This window comes from Jaculus jaculus, chromosome 7 (assembly GCF_020740685.1).
Source record: "Jaculus jaculus isolate mJacJac1 chromosome 7, mJacJac1.mat.Y.cur, whole genome shotgun sequence".
NCBI lineage: Eukaryota > Metazoa > Chordata > Mammalia > Rodentia > Dipodidae > Jaculus > Jaculus jaculus.
The window spans coordinates 131,117,869-131,139,679 of NC_059108.1; the positions used below are offsets into that span (position 1 = coordinate 131,117,869).

The following is a 21,811-nucleotide window of genomic DNA, read 5'->3' on the forward strand; positions in this document are numbered from 1 at the left end:
CCCAGGCTGACCTGAAACTCTGTAGCTCCAGGCTGGCCTCTAATTCACAGTGATTCTCCTATCTCTGCCTTCCACGTGCTGGGAGTGCCTGGCTTTGTGTGTCTGTGTGCGCGTGCGTGCACACGTGTGTGTGTGTGTGTGTATGTATGTGTGTGTGTGTGTGTGCGTGCGCGCGTGCACTTTTTTCAAGGTAGGGTCTCACTCCAGTCCAGGCTGACCTGGAACTCACTATGTAGTCTTAGGGTGGCCTCGAACTCATGGCGATCCTCCTACCTCTGCCTCACTAGTGCTGGGATTAGCTGGGAGTAAAGGCGTGAGCCACCACGTCTTTTTTATTTTTATTTTTTGTTAATGAAAAGAAAACCATGCAAATCCACCACTGGCCAGCATATAAAGAACTGCAGAGTCCTCACTCCTAATAGAAGATCAACTCTGCAACCCAGGACAAGTAGTGGCAAGCCTTTCTATTCATGCCATGCAAGGGCTATGTGGAGCATGAATAGACTTTGACTTTGAGGGGCCCCAGAATCTTCCTCCTAGAACACCTGGATCCTGCTGTGCGTGGATGTTCCCCTGGGAGGAAACCCACAGCTGTCATCAGATAGTTCTACATAGCCACATATGCCTCGAGGAAAGCTAAAAGCCATGGACCTAGCACCCCTTTTCTGGGTGTTTGCCTTCTGAATTCAGGGTAATGCCTCTGACTTGCCTATTGATCTTTCCAGAAAAAGCAAGTGAGTCAGACCAAGATCCGGGTCATCTCAACCATCCTCTTCATCTTGGCTGGGTGCATCGTGTTTGTGACGATCCCTGCTGTCATTTTTAAATACATCGAGGGATGGACGGCTTTGGAGTCCATTTACTTTGTGGTGGTCACTCTGACGACGGTGGGCTTTGGTGATTTCGTGGCAGGTAAGCAACTTGGACATCCCAGTCACTGAGGCCCTGGAGCGGGGGATGGGGATCATCTGGTGCTGGTGTTTTCAAACTCCTGATAGCACAGGTTATGGCTTTAGCTTAGTCATAGAGTGCTTGCCTGGCAAGCACAAGGCCCTGGGTTCAGACCCTAGCACTGAGACAAAAAAATCATAATAAATAGGTGTTTAATAAGAAGCGAATGAAAATGACTTTGTGTTGCTGTGGATAAGCTAATTTTAAACCCCCGATCTTCTGTAAACAACAGCAGGTGTTTTTCCTCTTGTGAGAAGAAAGTGGGTCCCCTCCCACTCCTTTTATACCCTTATCATCACGTGAATTATACAAGAGTGAAATAAATTTCTCACTGGGTCCTGGACTTCATAATTGTGTTAAGGTTCCTTGAATCGACTGATAAAGGCCATATTTAGCAAAAGACAAAGAATGAAACTCAGGAGAAGTTAGCATGGAGATTGGTTTGCAGAAATCTATAGGTTAAGCTTGCTGATGTTGAGACAAAGACCACTGTGTGTATAAAGTTTGTCCTGGGGCTGGAGAGATGGCTTGGCAGTTAAGCGCTTGCCTGTGAAGCCTAAGGACCCTGGTTTGAGGCTCGGTTCCCCAGGTCCCACGTTAGCCAGTTGCACAAGGGGGCGCACGCGTCTGGAGTTCGTTTGCAGAGGCTGGAAGCCCTGGCGCACCCATTCTCTCTCCCTCCCTCTATCTGTCTTTCTCTCTGTGTCTGTCGCTCTCAAATAAATAAATAAAAAAAAATTAAAGTTTGTCCTGGGGTTACCTGGATGCAAGACCCCATCAGCCTTCCCCCATGCACAATGCTCAACCACTGATGCTTGGTTAGTGTCACATACTGTGGAGAGAGACATGCGAAGGCACTAAGCAAGAGGAACAACTGTGGACATGTTCAGTTTAACCCCTTAATGTGACCCATCGTGGGTCCATGGAAAAACTCAGGCATGGGTGCAATCTTAAGCAAACAACATTAGAGCAGAAGGATCGAAGAGCCATCTTCCACGTGTTTTAAGCACCAGACAGAATGGGTTGCAGATGGTGGTGGCACAGCTCCCTGTGCCAGTACTACTGTCCCGAGGACTACGGCTCAGCAGGCACTTATGACAGACCCGGCTCTGCAACTGCTAGCCCAGTTCAGTCTGTTCCCTGGGGCACACACCACAGAGCCTGGCGAGTATGAGATTTACTTATGCTTTTTAGTTGCTATTACTGACCCGCTGTGGGCTGAGGACTTGGTCACGGGCCATCCTGGCCTCTTGTCTTTAACCAGGGAGAGTGACATCCACGTTGTCACAGGATTGGCACTGTTTTAATGCCCATCCTAACTCACGGCTCCGGAGCCTTATTTCCTTTGTCCATAGGTTTCCACAGACTAGGGCCTCTCAACATGCACAGTGCTGACTGTAGTTAGAACAGGACCTTCTGAATTCCAGTTTCTGGAGCTCATGCAGACCAGTCTGGAGAACGAATGCCTGAGAAGTGCATGCAGTGGAAGCTTGCCACCGAATCTGTAAGCCAAAATAAACACCCCCACGCCCACAAGCTGCTCTTGGTCAGGTGTTTCCTGCCAGCAATGCGAACCTGACTGCAACATCGGTGCTTTTGGTAATAAATCCCTCTCTTGGTGTCTGTGGAGGCTGGGTTCCAAACGCCTGTAGATAGTACGATCAAGTCCCTTACGTACAATATAAAATATTGTGATTTGTGCATATCATCATGTGCACTTATGATCATCTGTATGTAGATAGACCAATGAATGGGATGTAAATCCCGACATTCTATGTTGTTTAGGAAATAATGAAAAAGCCTACATGCTTACTATAGATGCAAACGTTTACTTTTGTCTTTGCTTCAAACCTGGTTAACTCCACTAAAGAGCAGAGCCAACCGGCCTGTGTAATATGAAAGTTTTCCAATCGTTAAAGCAGGATCAGCTCCACCAGTAATATATATAATTGGCACTTTGATTAAACAGGACTGATTGCTGGTTTACTTTGCAGCTGACCCACCCTGGGACAGCCTAACAGCATTGCAGCCTTCCACAGCCCTGGGCTGGGAACACACACACACACACACACACACACACACACACACACACACACACACACACACACGAGATGAACTGCTGCACCGTGTTGTTCCCTAGCGCCCCCTAGTGACAGTCTTGGTGGGGTGCCGGTCACTCATTATGAAAACAAGATAAATGACACAACATTTATTTAGCCTAGGAAAAACTGGGGAGTTCTCTGGCCTACCACAGAGAAAAAATGATGAACTTCACTGCTGAAGAAAGCGTTGATGAAGGGAACCTGAGGTGGAGCCCTGGACCAGGGTTAGGAATTCTAACGTTAAGGAGAACTCGAGAGTGGCACTGCAAAATACTTTTTCCTTGCTGAACAGAGCCACAGGTCCCAGCGTCTCTCCGCTGGCTTCTCTGGCACTTATTTATGCCATACGTGCTCAGTATGGCCTCAGTGGCACCAGATACGGTTATACCCACGACCCAGCGGGTGATCACCCAGTATTGTGACTGCAAACACCTTGCTAAAGTTGTTGTCATTCAAACGGCCTTCTCGGAACCTGGCAGAGCGGGAAGAGGGCCCGTGGCCAAGGTGGCATTGGCATTGAGCTTCCTCCCTTCTTTGAGGAGAGCAGGCTGGGATGGGTGCCTGTTTTGCATGCTGCCCTCGGTAGGGCTTGTGGGAAGGCTGGGCTAGACTGTTTGGAACAAATGGCTAGTACCGGTGAGCAACTGGCTGATATGGTTTATGGATCTTTACTATAACCCTTATTTACAATTTGATGGTATGGGACTAGCTAGCCTCAAAGGTTTTTTATTTTTTTGGCTTTCGCTTATGGTTTCTAATTGCCTGGCCCAACGGACCCCTTGGGGTTAGCACCCCGTAAACAGCACTCCTCGCTCAACATTAAATTGTTACTTCATGGATCAGTGTCTCAGCAATGTTATTGGGCTGTTTCACTTCATACACCTTCTCATGTCTTGGTAGATGCATGTGATTCCAAGTGTTTCAGATCAGTTGGGGTGATTCAGCCATCCTACCCCCCCCTTGTCTTCCCTTTCTCTTTCTCCCTCCTCCTTTCCCTGTCTCCTTCCCTCTCCCCTTCCCACTCTCTCCCCCTCTCTGCTCCTTCTCCCCCTCCTCTCTCCCACTCCCTGTCCCTCTCTCCCTTCCTTTTTTTTGGGGGACAGGGCCTTACCACAGCACTCTGGCTGGCCTTGAAAGTCACTAGTAACTAGGCTGACTTTGAACTTGCAATGGATCCTTCCTTCCTCAACTTGCTGAGTGCTAGAACTTAAAGGCGTGCATCACCACTCTGGGCCTACAGTATTATCATTTTTACTTAAATAAATTTGGAGTTTAAGAAAGACAAAATGACAGTCAGGCAGGATCTGAGGTGTCTGAATGTGAAGTCATTCTTTGTCAGTGCTCATGACGAGAATACGTGAGTCAAGGTGGCCACTGACTGTTTGTTTGTTTTTTTTTTAATTGAGGCCAGTGGTTAAGAGTCAAAGAATTAAGCCATCAGCCAGGCTCTTCCCTCGCCCTCCTTTCTTTATTATTTTATAATTGAATTTTTTTGTTTGTTATTTTGAGGTAGGGTCTCACTCTAGCCCAGGCTGACCTGGAATGCACTATGGAGTCTCAGGGTGGCCTTGAACTCATTGGTGATCCTCCTACCTCTGCCTCCCGAGTTCTGGGATTAAAGGTGTGCGCCACCACGCCCGGCTAATTTTTATTTTTTTAGAGAGAGAGAGAGAGAATTGCTGTTCCAGGTCCTCAGCCACTGTTATTGAACCCCATATGCTTGTGCCACTTAGTGGGCACTTGCCTCACCTTTGTGTGCCTGGCTTAGGTGGGATCTGGGGAGAGATGGAAACTGGGTCCTCAGGTTTTGCAGACAGGCGCCTTGCTGCGGAGCCCTCTCTCCAGCCCTCCAGTCTCGTCTGCTGTGTCACGTAATATAAACCAGGTGGCCTAGTGTTGGACGGTAGAGTAACGCCTGGGCCGCGTGGACTGGAATGCATTTGCTCTGCAAGCTGCTCTAGTGGACTGTGTGAAAGTAATGTCTGGTTGTTTTCAGGGGGAAACGCTGGCATCAATTACCGGGAGTGGTATAAGCCCCTGGTGTGGTTTTGGATACTTGTTGGCCTGGCCTACTTTGCAGCTGTCCTCAGTATGATCGGAGACTGGCTGCGAGTTTTATCCAAAAAGACAAAAGAAGAGGTAGGACCCCCTTCTCCCTTCCCAATCCTGCCCATGTCCCTGACATCAGCTTCTATTTCTGTAGTCTCAGGCTGACTTCAAACTCGTGTTAATCCTCCTACCTCAGCCTCCCGTGTGCTGGGATTAAAGGCGTACGCCACCACACCCGGCCCAGCGTCTATCTAGAGCTACCTGTCTGCTGTCTGGGCTGGATAGTCTCTGCTCCCACTAAGGGCTCATATGGCTTCTCCATTTTCAATTTATCTGGACGCCAAGGAGAGTGGAACAGCAGTTATTTCTAGCATTAGTTTTGGCAAGTGAGAAAATACAGTGATTCATCTACCAGCCCACAGACCCAGGGAAGACTAGTAGACAACAGCTGCTTTAAAAAAATGTAAAGAGAGTAAGAGAAATCGTAAGTGAAGACAGACTCTGGCTGAGGGAGGAATACAATTGCCCCATATGAGCCAATGTGTGGAAGTTTCCAGGTTTATAAGGAGATCAGGGAAGCCACCTACCCTTCAAGGTTCAGGCTCCGCATGGCGAGCTTTTGGGCATCACTGTGAGACTGAAGTCATACAGAGGTGTGCACCCCTGGGGAAGCGGGCTCAAGGGGCCCCTGCTACTTGCACCTCTGTGCTCTCCTCTTGTTGTCAGTTCCTCAGTGACAAATTTATCCCCACTGCTCGTGCCATGCAGTCTTTACTCCCCACATAAACTCACAAGAAAGCCTACACAAAGACGAGGAAAGGAGGATGTTATTTAAAGAAAAATGTGATGAAAAAAAACATGCAAAAAATAACAAAGTGGGAAGGCAGTGGAAGGAGAAAGAAAGAGCCAAGGAAAGGGTGGGAAAAATGAAAATGGGAAGAGGACTAGAAAGGGACGGTCCCCAAAAGGAAGCTGTCCAGGTCACTCCACATAGACAGCTGCAGGCCCTGCGTGTTCTGCGCAGGCCGTCTGCCCTGAAGCACCAAGTCCAGCTCCTAGATGTTCCGTACTGAGACCCAGGCAGTCTTGGGCCCCTGGGACAGGCTGCTCATCCTACCCAGACAGAGGTGTTGGAAGGACAGGGAAGGACAAGAGCCTCGGTGAGCACCTGCTACGTGCCTAGGACCGAGCCAGGTGTGTCTGCTTATCTTGCATCAGGATGGAAGCCCTGTGAGGTAGATAAATGTCCTCCCACGGCCCCACCCCCAATGTATGTGACAGAAGTGAGGCCATACAATCAAAATAGAGCAGAAGGACAACTGGGAGGCAGAATGCTGTTTACCTCCTTCAGCCACCACCTCCCAACCTTGCCGTCGTTCCGGTTCTTCACCAAGGAAACTCCTTGAGGTCCGCTGGTCATTAGCTAGTCTGAGATAGGTGTTCGGTTGGTGGCAGGAAGGATTTGAGAAGGGTTTAGGGTCTGCCCATCTTCACCATCCCCTGGTCTCCTCAGAGACACCCCTCCTCTCCCCATGAGGCCATTTGAGGGGTGTGGGTGCTGGGGCCTCTGAGGAGAGCAGATGTCTCACTGTGCTGTTGCATCTCTGTCCCTTGGGCAGGTGGGTGAGATCAAGGCCCACGCGGCTGAGTGGAAGGCCAATGTCACAGCCGAGTTCCGGGAGACGAGGCGGCGGCTCAGCGTGGAGATCCACGACAAGCTGCAGCGGGCGGCCACCATCCGCAGCATGGAGCGCCGGCGGCTGGGCCTGGACCAGCGGGCCCACTCGCTGGACATGCTGTCCCCAGAGAAGCGCTCCGTCTTCGCCGCTCTGGACACAGGCCGCTTCAAAGCCTCGTCCCAGGAAAGCATCAATAACAGGCCCAACAACCTGCGCCTTAAGGGGTCGGAGCAGCTCAACAAACACGGGCAAGGCGCCTCTGAGGACAACATCATTAACAAGTTTGGGTCCGCCTCCAGACTGACCAAGAGGAAAAACAAGGACCTCAAAAAGACCTTGCCTGAGGACGTTCAGAAAATCTACAAGACCTTCCGGAATTACTCCCTGGATGAAGAGAAGAAGGAGGAGGAGTCAGAAAAGACGTGTAACTCAGACACCTCCAGCACAGCCATGCTCACCGAGTGCACCCAGCAGCATGCTGCGATGGAGAACGGAATGGTCCCCACAGACACCAAAGACCTCGAGCTGGAGAACAACTCATTACTTGAAGACAGAAACTAAATGTTGACATTGGAGTTGGATTAAGCGTTGTGTAATGTGTTTTTTTTTTTAAATTTAATATTCACACTGAGACACGTGCCTTAAACAAGACTTCTTGTTAGTCCAAAATCACATAGCATTGGAGAATATATTTCACTGTGCCATATTCGACTGGAAGCTTGCTCTGCCAAAATGAATCAAAGAAGAAGGAGAAAATCCAGACAGCAGCTTCAGGACACATGGGGAGCGCATTAACACACATGGTGGGTGGGGGGAGGCTTCAGCTATTCATGTGAGGGGAGTTGGCATGGCGACACTGTGCCCTGCTACACAGCACCCTGTTGGCATGTCTGTCCAGTAGAGAAGGGCCGCTATTCCTTAGACCAGACTCTGAGAGGTACCGGTGTGTCCTTTAAATGGTGTCTCCATTCCTGAACCTACCCTTAGGGGTAGGTCCCTCCCCGAAGCAGGGGCTGTTTGCAGGTGAACCGGTAACTCGAACTAGGGTTTGAGTTGGTATTTTGGCATGTGCTCTGGGCTTGGATTTTGATGTGAAGAATTCAGTGCATAATACCTACTACTCCTGTTCTTGTGCTCCAAATCAATGTCCTTGGAACCCAAGAGTACCTGGAGTTTGCTGGGAGCAGATCTGAGCACACGTTTAAAAAAGGTGCAATTGCTTTTCTCATTACAAAGAAACAATCACAGACACATCCCACTGTGGGTTTCCACACCCTGGCCAATGACAGAAGCCGCTGAGCTTCGTCCTTGCTGCCGGGGCGGGGCGGGAAGTGCGCGTGAACTTGCAGGTAGGTGTTGGCGAAAGCGCCACCTCATCTTCCTGCCAGTTGAAGGCGAACCACGCGTTTTCCTCAGTGGGTGTGACGGTGAGAATAAACTGATTTTGAAACATTCACGTTCACTTTTCTACGGGAACTTCAGTTACAACTTTTGTTTTGGTAGGAGGAGGAAAATACCAAAATTATTGCCTTGCATGATGCCAGCGGCTTGCTGTTCTGTCCAGCTGATTCTCAATTTTTAAAAATCAAAATAGGCATCCTGCATTGTGAGACACTCTCAAGAGGACCGTGGCATCTTTCCATCTCAGGGCTCTCTGTCCCTCTGGGTGTTTTAGGATAGATGGAAGTTATGAAAACCAATCTTGCTATTTTCAGACAAAAGGAAACTTAATTTCCAACCCGACCCTTATCTAGTGAGATTGAAATGATTTGCTTGCAGCTTAAGTGCCATTAATGCTATTAAAAGTGATACTTAAAAGAAGTTTTCACAAAGATTTCATGTTACTCTTGTGTTGAGTTAAATTATTTTGGGAAAAAAACTTTTCCTGCTTGTTTGTCTCATACCTATTACTCACTAAAATCAGAGCTCACACACGATTGACAGTTTCAAGGCAAACAGTGGTTGACATGTGATAATTATGGTTATTCAACAGGTTAAAACATTCAGTGAAAGGGGAATGGAATAGTCATCAGTTTAGGGAGAATGGTTTTAAGTGAATTTTATCAGAAAGGGAAAACTCACATGAGGTTCTTCTTGACTGTGTAAACCTTATAATTGGCTGTTGTTTATACTGGTTCAGTTAGCAAACTATTTGGGCCTCCTGTTTAAGCATTTGAACCTCATGACATGAGCAAGGTTCTACTTATGGGATTTTTTGGTCTCAGTACTACCTTTGTGGAATTTTTAAAAAATATAACTAATCCACAGAATGTATTGTCTAAAATATTACAGCACAAGCTTAAGTGGAGTCTTCCAGAAAGTTTCTAGTGTTTCCTAACACCCAGGGGAAAATGGTGTCCCCTAGTCTTGACCATTGACACAATGAAAGACATCTCTGCTGATTTTTCCCATATGCTCAGCTCACCATTGCCTAGAGTACAGAAGCCCCCATCTTCCAGGCCCCCAAACTTTCAGGCTGTTGTTAAAGATCTGCTATGACGAAGTCCTTCCTGTTGAGTGTTTGCTGGGTTAACTCCCTCACTGAGGTACAGATGCAGTTCATTGGTGATATTGTTATTAACACAGTGCCATATATATATATATATATATATATACACACACTCTTAGGGCACAATGCTTACACAGATTTGGATGTTGGTTTGTACGAGGGGAATTGTTCCAGCCTGACCCAATGTGTTTAAGGAAAAGGAAAGGGCAGAGGGACTTTCTTATTCTGACAAGGACAAGTTTTCCTGACTGTACTACCCGTGGATCTTATCAATGTGAGCGTCTAGTACCTTGGCACCTTTTCTTATTCCCGTGTTCAAGCTGCAGGCCCAGCAGGCCCTAGAGCCAGATCTGGCAAGGAAGCTTCCCTAACATTTATCCAGTCCCTTCCACGGGCCTGGTACTGAGTTGAGCGCTTTACAGATGCCTCTCAGTGAAACCTCACAATATTATGTGGGAACTATTTATAAACCCACTATGTAGTTGAGGGCATGGTGACTCAGGGAGGCTAAGTAAACTAACCCAGTGACACACGACAAGGAAGTGGCGGAGCAGGCATTGAAAATGTGAGCAAAGTCTGCTCCCACCTTCGCTGGCATCCACACACCACACACCCAGTGAATGAGTGAGCGGGTCTGCAGGGACACGGTTAGCAGAGGTGAGGAGAAGACACAGAAGAATGCTTATCCCCAAGAGGGCATGAGGATATGGCTCCCCGATTTTCACGTTAAAAGACTAACTTTTACAGAACTTTCACAAGCTGCCCCCTTGCCTCGCTCTGAGTTGATATCATTTAAGTTAAGTCTGCATATTTATTTGGCCTATGAGGTTGCCCTTGAAGACACTCATTGAACCCTGTCTTGGCTTGGAGAATGCTGTGTACGGCACTTTACTGAACTATTCAAAACGCCCTTAGAGAGTGCCCAAAAAAGCACCCTTTGCACTTTGCTTGCTTTTCTTGTAGGAACTCTGCAGGCAGCAGCAATGAAATGCAGTGCTGAGCTCCAGGGACGCATAATCTACCCAGTGGAACAGGCGCATGGGGGCTGGTGTGAGCACAGATGCTTCCCCAGAGCCAAATAATACCCAGAATCCCACAGAGCCTCAGGTTGAGTGTGTGTAGGTCTTTGGTACCCTTTCCCCAAGCACAGCAGGATCAAGGCCTTAACATCATGATGTCAAAGAGGACCATCTATGAAAATTGATCCACCACAGATGTGGGCAAAGTTATGGCAAGCTCTGAAGTACACTCCAAAGGAGAAACAGAGAAGGAATGAGAGATCCTCGTGCTTCATGCGCACAAGCTCAGACTTGAGGAGTTGGGTGTTTAGGAATTACTTGAATATTACCCTTTTAAAGATGGGGCCAAAATGGTACCTAGAACATGTGCGATGAGTCACCCATGCTACGTGCTCCCTACATGCACTGGCCAAGCACGCCCCTTCACATGAGTACCCTGTTTCCCTCTCAAACCCGGGATGGATGTTCTGAGGTTGCACATGGAAAGAGCACACATTCACTATCCTCAGCATGTTACTCTGCTTCATGGGGAGAGAGGATTTTCTCCTCAGAACTCATTCCACTCATCATAGCCTGTGCTCATGGGCACAGCAGTACCAGTACCACATCTGGGTACATCAAGGGGCATTGAGTACAGATTGTCTCCCAGAGCCCTCCCTTTCAGTTCTGCAGTTCTCTGGTAAAATGTTCCCCCAGTCCATGAATTAATTCAAGTTAATAAGAAAATATATAAATTACATTTGTGTATATTGATTAAGGGTTCCACTCATCTTGGGGGGGGGGTCAAGGTGGGCGTTTAGTCTCCTGTTGTTTGGGATTTGTTTACTGGGTGATTAATGGAGACCAGGTGTATCTGGGAGAATGGTATCTGAGTTGGAATCATGTCTTGTGTGGGCCCCGTCCTTCCTTAAAGTGTTTTAGCACGCTGACACCCAGTGCCTCGTGGTGTGCGGGCATTTTTTGAAGACTAGTTAAAAGAATTTTAAGCCATGCTATTTGCAGTCAGCCATACTAGAAGTTCCTTTCGTTACTTTATAAATTCATGCACTCCTCTCGCCTCACCCCCCCCCCCCCACAGACCCACACATGCATGCAGGGCACGGAGGACGGTTCCTTGGTGAAAGTCTTAGTTGTGCTAAACATTCGTAAGCCGCCCCCTTCTTTGCCTCCCCCTGAGATGATATCATTTCCTAGCTAAGTCAAGCCTGAGTAGCTATTTGTATGCCTGGTTTTCTGGGGTGGGGTGGAGATTCGTGCGAATTTCTGTCTGGGCGGGGCAGTTTTGTCTCACGGGGTTAGGCAAGAATGTGAACCCTCCAGTGTTGTTTCATGGTTTCTGAACCACAAGAAAGGCAGAGGGAGACAAGCGAGCATGCAGAGCCTCTCTGGATACTAAACCAAGTCCCCTGCTTTCTGCAGCTGCTAGTGTTTCCCACGGGGGCATCCTTTCTCTCCTGATACAGCTGCATGCAAAGACAGGGGCTGAGTGGATAGAAGAGAGGAGGCTTCTGGTGATCAAAGCACAAGAGCTAGTTAATAGTGGCCTTGAAAGTGTAACTCAGCTCCGAAACAAAGGTCACTTTAATTTGGCACTGTAGATGTCGTTGCTTCTGCACGTGGGAGCTTTGAGAAGGTTTGCTCGTCTCGTGGCTCCAAGCCCTACACACTGTCCTTGTGCCGTAGCCACGTTAGACGGCACTGACCATCCACCCATGCCCCCTGTAGACCTCGTTCTCCTGCCCTGGCTCAAGATGGTGGTCTGCTGGTCAGATCATATCAGCTCAGTGGCATAGCGTGATGTGTCTTTGATTTACTGCACAGGATGACCATTTTCATAGATACCTGAGATTTGGAAACTCCCTTATATTCTTAGTTTGTATATGAAAACATCTCAAATAGTTGCTTGTGTGTTAAAAAAAAAGATGTTGAGAGGACTCCCACTTCATCTAGCCAGCCAGTCCTGTGCCACGTGGGCTGCTGCATGCCCCCTCCCCCTTGCTACCAGAGCACCAGCTGGGAGAAGAGACAGTGGTGCCTAGAAGAGATATGCAAGCCACCCCTTAGCCTCTGTGCCAGCTTTTGTCCCTTTGTCCCCTTTCCTACCCTAGAGTCATAGGCAAGGGACCCAGTGACGATGAAGACAAACCCACATGTGGAGGTGTTTTACCTATTTTTGTCTCTATAGGATTTCATGGTGCTTTAAAAAAAAAAGGCATTTTACAGTTAATGTTGGGGGTGGGGGGATTTCGTAATGTTCTTAGAACAAATGCAAATTTGCTTGTAACATTTCAATAAGCCGTGCTGCTATTGTCTTTGATGACGTATTTTTCTTTTTTTCAACGATGGAGAACACTGCAACAAAGACCTTCTGGAAGATACAGTCCAATGTCTGTCCTGTCTTCATTTCTTATGTGCGGCCATGTGGGGTTCACTGGGGTTGGGTTGGGAGCTCTGCTCAGGACAAATCTACTGCGCTCAGCACAGGCCAGGGTCCTTCTCACTCCTTGCAAGTATATGGCAGGACAGAGCCTGTAGGACACCCCTATCTGGAGGAGGAAGGGATGGAAATCACTCCAGAAGGGCTTCATGGCTACGCATTCACTTTCATTTCCTTATTTCTACCTGATTTCGTAGTGCGTGTTGCTGGGAGTTGGGCAGCATGATAAGCCACATTTTCTAGGTAAGCAACAACAAACAAACAAAGTTTGGATGTTGTGATAGGTCTGCCAAGTCTAAAAATGAACAACTTGGGTGCTGATGTGACAAGAAACATTGATGTGCTGTTGCTGGGACATGCCCTCCAGCCATAGGCTTAGCAGAGAATGGGTGGCAACTTAGTGTGAGGCTAAGTGGTCAGTTAGCAGTTTATACACATCTTACTTGGCCTTCTAAATGAACTAGTATCTTCGTTTTGTAACCTAAGACTTCGAGGCTCAGAGAGAAACCTTCATCTGCCCCAGAGTATGATAGTAGATGGGCTTTCATGTCTTAGCCAATTCGTAGATAAAATAATTATGTTGGAAAAAGCTTATTCTCATAGAAATGGATACTAACAATAGCCACGTAATGATTTCTCTGGCCCTGACCCAGCTGCTCTCTTGGGCTTCTAACCCTTCAGTTTCTCTTCAGTTAGTCCCAAGAGAAACTCAGCATTCTTTATGTCTTGGCCACTATGTCATGGAAAGAAGCTTTCTAGAAACCTCTGTGGTATTCATAGGAGAGATCACATAGTCTTCCATGATCCCCTCCCCATTTCTGTAACTGTCCATCCTTCTCCACTGGGACCTCCTCGAGGGCTCATTCTTCCTTTCATTCTTTTCCTGGGTCAGGCACAGGCACATGGTCCTTCTCAAAAAATATTTGCTGGGTAAATAGAAGGAGAAAAAGGGGCTTTGCAGAGTTCAAGTGAAGACAGCTAGCTCAGACTCAGATGAAGCAAAGGGCAGGACACAGTGTGCGAGTCTGACAAACAAAGTCGTTGTGTGATTTTGTAGTCAGTATATTTTCCCCTGGTTACTTGTACAGACTTGCCTCAATCAAGGGATTCAGGAGGACATAACATCTTTGGTACAAAAAATTAAATTTTAAAAAAACTAGCACATACCTAATTGCGTAAATTTGAAATGGAAGACAAGCCACCACCCATCCATTGCCTAGATGTTAAATGCCTCAGTTTTTCAATATTTCAAGTTCCACACATCTATGGTCCCAACAGACCTAACTGGCCCATGCATCGATGATGCCAGAAGACCTACTGGGAGGCAGAGCCATAAGCATCTAACGGCAATGGACCTACATGTATCTGAAGTTAGCTTGTAGTCTGGCAGTCTGTTTGCAGCAAACAAGAGACCCTGTTCTCAAAGAAGGTGGAGTACAGACACCCCAAAGTTGTCTACTGACCTCCACACCTGGGCGGTGGCACATCTGCCCATACATACACGCATATAAATAAAATTTAAAGAACAAAAGAGGAGTTGATCTCTTTTTTTTTCCTAAAAATGAAATAGGCCTGCACATGGTGCCAGCATAATTTATGGCTGTACACTTCAAATTTTTTATGTAAAACATTCATCTATTTCCTTAAAGAACATTCCATTCTTCAGTTCTGAGCCCACTGGAAGACGAAAAGTAGTGACCTGTTCCATTATTCCACTAGTGAATATGAATCTCAAATAATTTTCCCACTGAATTATTGCCTGATGGAGTAAAGGAGAGAAATAAATAATGCCAATGTCAATTGGATAAGGTTGTATGATCCATGTATTCACTGAACAAACACATGTGTGACCAGCAAGTGTGAGCACCTCGCAGAATGACCTTTGCTGCCCTTCAAGATCTCACACTGTAGAGCGGAGTTGCCCTGTGCAATGTGTCCTGGGGAGGTAAGCAGCAAGTAAGGAATAAAACAGCACATAATTAGGTTCGGAAGTATGAGGAATAATCACATGAGCAATAGGAACTAAGAGTCCAGTGGTTGGAGTGCTCTGAGGTTGTCTGGGCAAGCTTCTTGGAGCATTGAGACAGCTGCACAATGTGAGGGAGAAGAGAAACTCTGGCTCCAAGGTATGATTCTACACAGGATTTTTAAGATTAATCTCTTTGTTCTGAAGATACTGCAGATATATCCTCAGTTGCTGTAAGACATTTCCCGTGAAGGGAGGAAGCCTTTTACATGACTGAAATAAATCTCTGATTCTAAACTGCAGTTAAAAGGGAAACAGGAGATTGGCATTATCAGCCATGGATTACCACCAGAAGCAAGAGGGATTCACTAATATGCACAAATGTTAGCGTTTCTGTTACCGACATCATCTCTCCTCCCCCTGGTCTTGTATCCAGTAGATTCCTGGTTCTGACTTCCTTTCCTCCAGAGAGAAACACACTGGCTACAGTTGTTCTTGGCTGTTTGCTGTGTCACACCTACCAAGTTTTCCCCTTGGTTACACATGGAGCAGAGGTTCTCAGAACACACCCCTGGGAATGAGGCTTCTCCTTAGACCAGAGACAGTGCAGAGCAAAGAGAACCCACACTGAGAGGCACCTGTGTGTTCAGCTCCACTGAGAGAACGCAAGCGTCATCAGCCCAGGGGCAGGTGTTAGCCCAAAACGTTCACCCAAGTGCCATCTCTCATGGAGAAGGGTACATCTGAAAACTGAAGCCACATTTACACAAAATAAAGAGCTTCACTATTTTGCACACCTAAACATTTCCTTTCCTATGCTAAATGGTTCCCCTTGGCATGTGCTTGTGTGGTCTTGTTTCTTATGCAGGACTAATAGAGCACTCATATCCCAAGACAGACAGTATGCACAAATGCATTATGTAAGGGAATAGAAACGTCTTTTGTGGGAAGGGTCGGGGTGCTTATTTCAAGTAAATAGGGGCCATGGACACCTACAGTCCACCCTTGCTTTTTTATACCTTTCTGTCTTGGCAGACAGCTGGGTGGGAGTAGAGAACAGCACCTCCCAAAGGCTCAGCAGGGTCCATCCTCCTCCCTTAGGCAAAGAAGAGGAAATGGGGCAAAAGTGGAGAATCCCTTGACAAGAGAGAGTCCCAACTCAGGCACTCAGATGCATGACCAAACCCGGTTGCACATCCAGATGTCAGGCTTATCCAGGTCTGCCACTTACCCTCTGGGTAGCCAGACACACATTTGAAGCCCACTCTGGTGCAAGCTCCCTTGCCTAACTCAGTGATATACAAATTGGAGAGCAGGACAAATTTCCTGTCCATATGTGGATAGACTTATCCCAGCAGACTTGCAGGTGTAGGCTGAGGAGAGGAGAAGGAACCCGACCCTATCTTCTCTTCTTTCCCCTCTCTGCCTCTCTCTTCCCCAGAGCCCTGCGGAGTTTCTAGAAGAAATAACTTGAAATAGTTTGGTTGTACATTACAAATGGGCCCAGTCAACATGTCCTGGCCTTAAACCTTTTTCTCCTTGAAATGTTTTTTCCTCACAATTTACTTCCTGTGTACCCTACTTGTCCCAAGTCAAGCAACAAAAGAACATGACTAAGAGGAGAGAAGTCTTCTCAGTCCTTTGGTGGTTTTTATTTTCTCAAATGCCTGAATCCTTGGGGGAATCGTAACACAGCTTATTGTGCCCTGACCCTGACATGGGGGAGATATATGGAAAATGAGGGTGCCCTAGAGCTTAGAGAAAGGTCAGACTCTGGAGCAGATAAAGAGATTACTTCAGAAACAGCCTGACACATTGAGAAGAGGTGCCCTGAGGTGATTCATGGTCAAGTAAAAGGATCCAGAGGGAACTGAGCTGAAGAGATTAAGGAGGACTTTCAGGAGGAACTGGACCCAAGGCATGGACTCCTGTTGGCTGGATCTGGGAGGCTCTGTTTTCTGCCCAAATTTCTGGCAAGATTTCCCTTGTTCTGTGTTCCACAGAGGACACAGGGATTTCCTTAAGCAGATGACCTCTCAAGACCAGCCCTTCCAAGAATGCAAGGCCCATACATGGGGATTCAAACACCTGTGGGCAGCCCTCGTGACCCTTACACTAGAGCATCTTGAAGACTGGAGGTCAGATACCAGAAGTACCTGGCTTCAGCTCACTCCATCTCATAATGCTGTCCTTCCAGTACGTGTATAGAAGCCCCAAGGTGTGTGCCAGATCCAAGCAGTATGTCATGTTTGAGTCTTCTGCATAAACAGTTTCCATCCACTGGAAGCGTGGCAACAATTTTGTTTGTGGTTGCCAAACGGGAGACAAATATAAAGAAATGTCAAGTGAGTTTTCAAGGCAGATTCTTTGCTCATAAACCTGTCTTGAGAGTAGTTTCTTGTTATATAGAAACCTGGTAGATAAATAAACTAGGCAAATACAGTGAGATTCTAAGCCAAAGAAGGGAAATACAAATCAAGAATCATTCCCCAACGAGAGTCCCAGATGATATGCTAAAGGTAATTAGAACCAACAGGTGACCTCTTAAAAAGATTAAAATTTATCAAAATGTTGAATTCTTGGGGTTAGAATCTCCTAGAAATACTGTGGTGTGAAATCTATGAATATGTACTAGGTATATACATACCTCAAATTAATGACTTTATTAAATAAGTATTTAATATTTAATATTAACAGTGTTTATTGTTAGCTATTTCTATTAATTCTACTATTGTCATATTTATTTTCTGTTGTTATCTATATAGACATGTATCCAGTGTAAAAAAATATACTCCCTATTATTTGGTCATTACAGATATTTGGAAACCTGTTTTAGACCACTTTGCTCTTGCCTAGGGATCTTTGAAGATTTGAGGTCAGAAGTGGAAACAAAACAGAGAGTAAAACAACTTTTTCTTTTCTCTTTGTACTTATTTCTTTTATCCCTAAGAGAAACTGAAGAATCTTCTAATAATGACTTATTAAACCCACTGAGAAGTTCAAGTATGACCATTTCTTTGGTGAAGGAAAACCAAAATGCAATGACCACTTCATGTGAGGGCTTCCTAAAGTACCCAACAAGTTAGATGGAACTCAAGATTGCATCCATTGTTGGGTTGGGGCTGGGCGCAGAATCAGGCCTGTGCTTGCCTCCACTTCTCATACTCTTCTCTCATTGACACTTCTCTTTCAAGAATCCCCTAAACTGAACATCAAAACCATGCCACAGCAGAGGGAAGGGGTTGAGGAGTTCCAGCAGATGCCATCCGTTGCTACTCATGGCACCAGATGGGGGTCGGGACATCTCATCTCTCCCTAAGGTCACTTGGATGAGTTACTTAAGCTCTGGAGTTTGGACCTCATTCTGTGAAGACACTCCTTCCAAGATTGCTTCTTGCAGGATTTTTAACCCCAAGTACTCAATTTATAAAGAGGCCAAGGCATGTCTTGTAATGACTCAGGCCTGGACGCAAACAGCACCCATCCCACTCACTCTTGCCTTGTCTACTGCAGGTGAGAAAGAATCCAAACGCCCTCAATAACATGCTAGCTGCAGCATCACGATGATGCTAGAAAGTCAGAAGACCTCCAGCTCGTTCTCCACGTATTAGCCAATGTGTGAGGTAGCCTGAAATAGGCACATGGTTCTTAGGAGTTTTACAAGACAAGATGCTGCCTGCACTTGCCTCTTTCTGCCTCTGTTCTTTCATAGGTCTTATCTTCTCAGAAGTGGCTAAGGGCCAAGGGCTTCCCTGGAGACTTTTATAGGAACGGCTGGAGCCCTCTCTCCCCGCAGGAAATAGAACTTCCTAGTGGTCCTCTTTCTCTAGTGCTGCTTCAAGGAAAAGAAGGCAGAGACAGGTGCCAGGCTCCTCCTCCCCATCTCTCTGCTTCCTTGCCTATTATGGTGTGTGTGTGTGTGTGTGTGTGTGTGTGTGTGTGTGTGTGTGTCTTGGGATGGATGGCTGCATGCTAAGGACCTGGACCTGAGCCTGAGGCTCCTCTCTTGCACTTTGAGAGGGTTTGGCTGCAGTTGATACTCTTGTATCTCTCCTCTTCATTTGCCTCTTGAGGACCCTTTTAAGTCTTGTGTGGTTCTACCAAAGAATTCCTCACCATGTCCTCATTATGTCTCACTGTAAGAGCCCACTTTCATTTGGTTCTAGAAAAGGAAGCCTGGCATAAAGCGGGGGTGGGGGACAATAGTGTGGAAAATGGGGATTATATTCATATTGGTGCTTATTATCACACTTTCATAATTCATATATGCTTTGGAATTCACACACTTTGACAGTTACCAGTTTTTCTTTCATTTTTTAAAAGTAGGTCTTGTCCCACTAACCTTATAATGTCTTGAAAGGATAGGTGAAAATGAGAGTGCAGAAATGCATGTGATAAGGTGAGGGAGTGTGCCCCAAGCACAGTGTGCCTCCTTAGACAGGTCTCTGACAAGCAATGGCATTGCATCCCACTGTTCCCCTCCTCATGGACATAGCAACTGTTGTCTCATTTCCACAAGATTGGCCAAAGCACTCCAAGCTCCGATTTCCAAGGCCCTTCAACATAGGAACACCTTTCTGTATCAGCTATTGGAGAACTACAATAAAACTGACGAGTGTTTTTTGCCTTCCAGCACTTCTGTTTTCCCGTTTGCTGCTCTCAGGCTCAGTCTCTATTCTCATAGCCTGTTAGGACACTTCACTAAGAGTCCTGTTTTGGCTGTGGCATGTTTCTGCTGCCACCTTCCTTGTCTGAGATGTCTTTAATGAATTCTCAGAGTAATCTTCTCTTTGAGTTCACAAGTCATCTCCCAGAGTCGTCACTTTTTCCAACCAAAGGCTACTGACCTCTCCCTTCCCTGAGGGATAGAAGAATAGCAAGTGAGAATCTCAAAACAGGAGTTCTCAGATACTGGACCCCGATGCTTTGTTGGGCTCCTGGCCTTCAGATTTTTCTCCAACAGCCCAGAAAGTCCCTTCAGAATGATATCCTCACATGCTTCTTGTCATTGTCCCTTTCCCTTACTCTTCTGGTTGGTGGTTCTAGTTTGCTGGCAATGTTCAAACAGGTGAGCAACGGCAGATGTCAGATGGTTCTGTGGCTGGAGCTCAGCTGAGGATAGACAACCACCCCAACATCCAGCATGGTGCTCATGCCAAACACATTGAAAATACAGCTAAGCAATGTTCTTGTGGAAAACTCCAGTGCATATGAATCTATGAGAATGAGGGGTAGGACTTTTCTTGTCATTTAAAAGTTTTGGTCTTTATAACAAGTCTTTAATGTTCACTTTCCTTTTCAGAGACTGGACTTTGGAAGAAGCCAGGAGAGAAGACTTAATCCTTTCCTAAGGCAAAGTGGAAAACGGAATATACATGGATTTAGAGACTTTTCATCCCCAACTGCTGAGGACAAGGTGGGTGAGAGGATGAGATGACACACTGTGAGTCCATTCACAAGCTCATCGCGGGTTTTTCAAACTGAACTGAAAGACAAGACCTGCCAATAATGACACAGAGAACATGGAGGTCATTCATGCAAACCTCCAAGCAGCTTGAGCTGTCTCTGTGGTCATCTTCATGGTCCTCCAGCATGGCTTGCGTACTTCCTCCGTGAAGGGAGAGGTGTCCACAATGGACAGAAGCACTCCTCATGGACATCACTTATGCTCACGTGCCGGGCTCCCTCCCTTGGGTTTACCAAAGTCAAAACTCTTTGACACATACTTGAGTTTGCAAAATGATACTTCAGGAAGGCCCCTTCTTTTGACACCTCCCAGCTAATCCAAGGCCATCTGGAGGGGGGGGGGTTGATTCTTTCTTCATGATATCACTATTATTTCCAGCCTTGTCAAGCTGCTAAACTGCCATTCAAGTGACAGCAGGGAATACTAGAGGAAGAAGGTATGAAGATATAAAGGTACCATCATGGGGTCAGAAGGAGGCAGTGACTCGACACATAGAGTTGTTTCCAACTCAGTGAGCAGCCTTGTAAAGGGCAACTGGACTTCAAGCTCAATGAAGGAGATGACTAATGGCCCATTTACTCTTTTATCCAATAAACATTTATTGAGTCTACTGAACCAAGCATAATGTCCTAAAGTAGAGATAAGACACCGTTTTCTGCCCAGAGGATTCACATTCTAATGGAGCTGATCCATGCGACTTAATGTACCAATTCTAACAGAAGAGGCATAACTGGGGTGTCGGCTACAGTGGACAAAGGAAGGATCCATGGGTGCATTTGGTCTGGAAGTCAGAGTTGATGAGGGCTGCCACACATAAGAACACAGAGGTACCCTAGGGCAAGGTAAGTTCAGGGAACTACTGGCCACACGGTGCCACTAGAAAGGAGGGATGCCAATATGGGTGTGTGTGTGGGGAGTTAGGGCCCCTAGCCTCCTCAGATTATTAAAGAGCTTCCTCCAGGCCATGGAGCAGTACTGAGGTGTGTGAGTAAGGCCATAGAGAGAAGTCCTGCCAAAACTTTAACTGGAAACACAAACCCAGAATCTCATGGATAGATAGTACCAGGAAGATATAAAGTTCTTCCAATCCTGCCTAGCAAGGAGAGGTGCATGATGATTGGATTAAAGGGACTTCATCTGTCTAGGTGACAGTAGCACTGAGACCCAAACCTAGCTATTTGCAAGTTTGCAATGAATTCTACAAAAATGCCTGATATTTTTAGCTATGGACTTGAGATAAGAGCTATAGCTCATGCTAGTGATTTCTTTTAGCTTTATGTGGTTATCATTACTGTCTGCTAACCTGCCTTCCTTTCCTTCATCCTGTTTCTCCCTCCCTCTTCCTTCCTCTCTTCCTCACCTCCATCCCTGCCTCCATTCTTTCTTTTCTTTTCCCCTTCCTTCTACTTGTTCTCCTTTTGTTCCTTCCCCTTCTTTCTTCCTTTCCTTTTTTCTTTCTTCCTCTTTTCCCCCTCCCCTTCCTTCCTTTCCTTATTTTCCTTCCTCTGCTCTCTTCCTTACTTCCCTCCCTTCCCTTCTTCCTCCTTCCCTCCCTCCCTGTTTCTCTCCCTTTCTTCCTACCTCTTTTTTTTTTTTATATAGTTTGACCTTGCAGCCCTAAATGTGACATAA

The 21,811-nt window shown here is 46.5% G+C and overlaps 1 protein-coding gene across 2 annotated transcripts in view; it reads left to right on the forward strand.

Annotated features, from left to right (window-relative positions):
- The window catches only part of Kcnk10 (potassium two pore domain channel subfamily K member 10), a 149,256-nt gene extending 128,812 nt beyond the window's left edge, over window positions 1-20,444 (forward strand). Inside the window, exons 5-7 of one of the 2 annotated variants that reach the window (XM_004649357.2) lie at window positions 726-912; window positions 5,050-5,192; window positions 6,722-7,387. In XM_004649357.2, the coding sequence (XP_004649414.1) occupies window positions 726-912; window positions 5,050-5,192; window positions 6,722-7,342 (951 nt within the window). In that variant the 3' untranslated portion in view covers window positions 7,343-7,387. Of the gene's footprint in view, window positions 1-725; window positions 913-5,049; window positions 5,193-6,721; window positions 7,388-20,014 lie in introns of those variants that run through there. The other variant, XM_045155095.1, reaches the window with a different exon arrangement.
- Window positions 20,445-21,811: the final 1,367 nt, after the last annotated feature.